The 4497-nt window shown below is 37.0% G+C and overlaps 1 protein-coding gene across 2 annotated transcripts in view; it reads right to left on the bottom strand.

The window, feature by feature from the left end:
* Positions 1 to 4491, bottom strand: part of LOC102672970 (ecdysone receptor-like) — an 18233-nt gene extending 13742 nt beyond the window's left edge. Inside the window, exon 1 of one of the 2 annotated variants that reach the window (XM_006610321.2) lies at positions 3507 to 4491. In XM_006610321.2, the coding sequence (XP_006610384.1) occupies positions 3507 to 3822 (316 nt within the window). In that variant the 5' untranslated portion in view covers positions 3823 to 4491. Of the gene's footprint in view, positions 1 to 850; positions 1002 to 3506 lie in introns of those variants that run through there. The other variant, XM_031515495.1, reaches the window with a different exon arrangement.
* Positions 4492 to 4497: the final 6 nt, after the last annotated feature.

Genomic DNA, 4497 nt, shown 5'->3' with positions numbered 1-4497 from the left:
TTTTTTTTTTTTTTCGTGTCCGTGGCCAGTTTCTCCACACACAACACGGACACAACGGCGTCTAACGGTCCACCGTCGCCGAATATTCGTGGCCGAATATTTACGAATCCCCCTACGAATCTAGCACGTTCGAAGGAGGCGATCGGTATTATCCCCGTTCTCGCGTGGAATTCGATGACCCATTTCGAGAGGGACGAGGCATCACGTGCACTTCGGGGCCCGAACTACTCTGGCATGTCGATTACGGGGCGTCGAGGAACGATCCACCACGTGCACTCACTCGATTGCATTCACAGAACTGTAGGGATGGGATGGGAGGAACGGCCTCCTGGGGGGAGTGGAAACCGATTATCATCGATTAAACAAAAGAAGTAGACGATCCTTTCGATTTGGTGGCTTTAAAAATTGCGACTGATTCCATGAGACTTTCGTCGATGGATGAATTATTTTTGATTGAAAATTTTCCAAACACATTCACGTAATTCATATTTCACGTAATCACCAAATTAAGCGGTTAGTTTGATTTAAATTAACTCGAAAGAAGAAATATTTGATACGTGCTCAATATTTTTATTTTGAAATAGCTTTTTCTTGAATCTTCAATCATCCACCGAAATAAATCCGCTATTGTATAGCTAATAGCATAGTTTAACTACGTTATGTTTTCTAGATTAAAAGAAAAAATTCCCTAGAATTCCCAATAGAGCGTCAATACGCGATAAATAATTCCCTAGAACTTATAATAATAGAACATCGATACAGAGTAAGAAATTTTTTTATAAAATTTTTCTGCGCGAGATCTTATATAAAGACAAAAAAAAAAAAAATGTTACAAGATAAGAAGAATAACCTGTTTGTGATGAATCATTCGCAGGAGGAAAAACCGAAGGACCGTGACCTAGTTTCCGGGTCATCGGTACCGCGACTGCAAACGAAAACACAATGGTCCCACCGCGAGCAGAGCACTGACATATACGTGACACAACGTGTTATTTAAAGCTGATATATACATACCAGCGGTGGACACACGTCACACGATGCAATAAACCCGTGAAGAGAGTACGAGAATGAAAATGATGAGACGAAACATCGAGAAGGAAGGGAAGGTGTTCACTCTCGTTTATTCGAGAATTTTATCGAGTTTTCGATACATTAGGATTTCATCATTGAAAAATTATTATTCGAGTTAAAGATTGCATTTGTTATGAATTAGAATTTCCACGTTTGAACCGAGTCCAATGAGAATTTTATTCAAAGAAATTTATCCTGTTGACGCTATGATAATTAAATCCAAGAATTTATGGATTATACTTTGAATTAATTTTTCATAAAATTTTTAAGACAACGAGATATTTATACATTTTTCGATATTTTTGTCATTTTAAAAATAAAAAAAAATAAATAATAATGAACTATTGATCATAATTTAATTTAGACCTTTTAAAATCTCGTTCCATTAATCGAATAAATATAAATTAACTACTAGACTTAATTAGAGGATGTTGACTCATTGTGATAAAATAAGAGAACTACTAAGTTTCTGAACTGACAGAACAAACGACAGAGAGTTACGTATATATAAAATGCGTCATCGTGTACGTCATGTCTTGGATGCAATGATCTACGATAATTAAATTACGAAGTTACGGAAATCGATAATTAAACATTCTAGGAAATAATTTTAATACGTTTCGTGCGATCTTAATTAATCTTGTACAAGGTAAACCTTTACGTCGCTTGGTTCAAAAGATTGATCATTCTTCATAGAATGTTTTTAATTATCGATAGTTATGAGATCATTTTTCCAGTTTCAAAATTTTTAAGTATTGATCAAGTAAATATTTCATTATTTTTATATAATAATTATTACTATCAAACAAACTCAGATAATCTATAAGAACTTGTCGTCAATCAAGATCATCTGAAGATCACAATCGTATCACTATATGTATCACTACATGTAAAGTAAAAATTGTAAAATTAAAAATTGAATCTTTTTAATTCATAAAAAAACTAAAAAAAATTTTAATTCAAATTATCAAAGCATTATAAATGTACTATATATACTAGAATTATTTATATATATGTAGAAAAATTCTTTGGCATGGACAAAACTATAAAATTTTTACTTGAGAATTTCTCATAATATAAAAAAAAATTGATCATTTGCAAAGTAGACAATCATTCAACAAAACAAACACAAGTTTCAGGAAGTTTGTGGATTGCAATATGCAAGTCGTAACACAGTGATAACGGGGGGGGGGGAAATAAAACGCGGAAAAGAAAAATTAAAAAAGAAGCGAAAAAAAAAAAAAAAAATTGATCATTGGCAAAGTAGACAATCATTCAACAAAACAAACACAAGTTTCAGGAAGTTTGTGGATTGCAATAGGCAAGTCGTAACACAGTGATAACGGGGGGGGGAAATAAAACGCGGAAATGAGAAATTAAAAAGGAAGCGAACAAATAAAAAAATTTTGGTAAAGAAATAAAAAAAAAAAAAAACGGATACACCACAAAGATGGTGGAATTGTGCAATCGGCGCCAGGTATGGTGCAACATGGCGCAATCGATGACGAATGCCGTTACGGGGTCCTATGAGGACGTTGTTTCTCGCTTTTGATCCGGTTCGATCGGCCTCGACACGATTTCCCGCTAAAGAAAAAGAAAACCAGGTAAAAATAGGCACGCCTGGTATTTCGAGAGAGAAAAAAAGAAAAAGAAAACAACAACACCAGTTTCGTCGCTTTCTAACGAAACACCGAGCTAACGTGTGTAGGTCGATCACCTTTAAAGGACGTTTATTGGCTGGCAGAGGCGGTCAACTCTTCGACTTTCGATCCCTCAAGCACATTTTACTTCAATTGTTTTAAGTTTTTCAAGAAATAGAATTAATTAAAAAAAAAATTTTATAATTGAGTTATAATTGATTATAATTTTAAATTAAATTGGAATTAAAAGCAAAAATGATTATTCCATTATAATATGAAAAGATTATGTGAATAAATAAAAACATCGAAGTAGAGAAAAGTTGCATTAAAATTAAAATTCATTCATTTTTTTTCTTTTTTTTCCTTTTCTATTCGACTTCATACAAGAAATAAAAGATAATATTGTTAATTATAAAAGCATAAATTAATATTTGCGGGTTTACTAAATAAAACATTTTTTTTTTCTTTTCTAGCCAATTAAAAGTTTTCCAAATGAAAAATAGTCTTTAAATTTATTATATTATATTTAAATTCGCTAGATTTTCTCTTGAATAAAAAATCCTTTAAAAATATGATCAGAAAAAATAGTATCCATCAAAATTTCTATAAAGATTCATTTCGTAATTTAAAAATCTAAATAGCAAGAAAGGAAAATCATATAATTTTTGTTTAAAAAAAGAATGACATTGGCAAAAGCATCCTGATACGCGACAATTCAAGTGCAAGTATCAACGATTCGCTTACGTAACGCGATAAACGATACACGATGGAGAGAAAAGTCACCAATACACAAACCTTCGATGGGGGTGGTGAATGGTGAGGCAGGATCGGTGACCGTTGGCAACACTGTAGTATTAGTTGTAGCGGTGATGGTAGCCCGATAATGATCCCCATTCGTTTGTAGACCCCGATGAAGGTCTAAATCCCACAGCTGGAGTTCTTCGCTCTTCACAACCGCACTTTCCGGCGTGGAGGGTTGAAAATTCGGCGGTGGCGATAACACGCCGCTGCTTGAAACTTCTGGACTCGACTCCTGCAGACTTCCGGTGTGCCTGTTACCCCATCGTCGCTTAATCCCTGCGACAGGCACACGAGGCACCGTCTGCAGCATCTCGTCAGCCTGCTCCACCTTCAGGACCACCGTTTGCTGTTCCTTCGACTCCACCGTCTCAATTTTCGTCGTCACTTCCGTTGGGAAAAAAATCTCGGCCACTGTGCCGTGTCGCACGCACACAGCGGCTTTATTGTTCACGTATAACTACGTGGTCTCGTTTAACGTTCGATTATTTCCTCAGATTTTTCCTTTCGCGACGGCGTGCAATACACTCTGTTTACACGAGGTACGAAACTACTACGCTAGTCGTTGACCTCGATAATTCGTTCGTCGACCGAAATTGCGGCAAGGAATACGAGGTCAGGGCAGCGCGAGAGAATCGATTCACTGTCAAGAGTCCATGGTCCCCGAGCTCTCACGCATCGTCCGTCTCGCTTGGCCGCGCTGCTTTTCCTCGTGTCCTTCTTCCTCTACGCAACAGCACGCTGCACGAACACATATATCGTCAGAGGCCGTTTCTCTGTGTGTACGTATATGTGCGATAAACGCCTGTATATGTGAACGTAGACAGGGAGCTCGTGACGGGAGACTACGATCGTCTTCGTTTCGCCTCGGTTGCTCTCGTTTCTCTTTCTCTCTCCCCTGCTCTCGGCTCCTCTAATGGCGGCCAAGCAGCCACGGAGTGTCGGTCATCGAAGAAACGGGGTCACGATCGCGCAAAAGGGAACGCAG

Source organism: Apis dorsata, unplaced genomic scaffold (genome assembly GCF_000469605.1).
Source record: "Apis dorsata unplaced genomic scaffold, Apis dorsata 1.3 scaffold_73, whole genome shotgun sequence".
Lineage (NCBI taxonomy): Eukaryota > Metazoa > Arthropoda > Insecta > Hymenoptera > Apidae > Apis > Apis dorsata.
The sequence above is the reverse complement of the archived record's forward strand: the minus strand, read 5'-3'. Positions and strand labels throughout refer to the sequence as shown.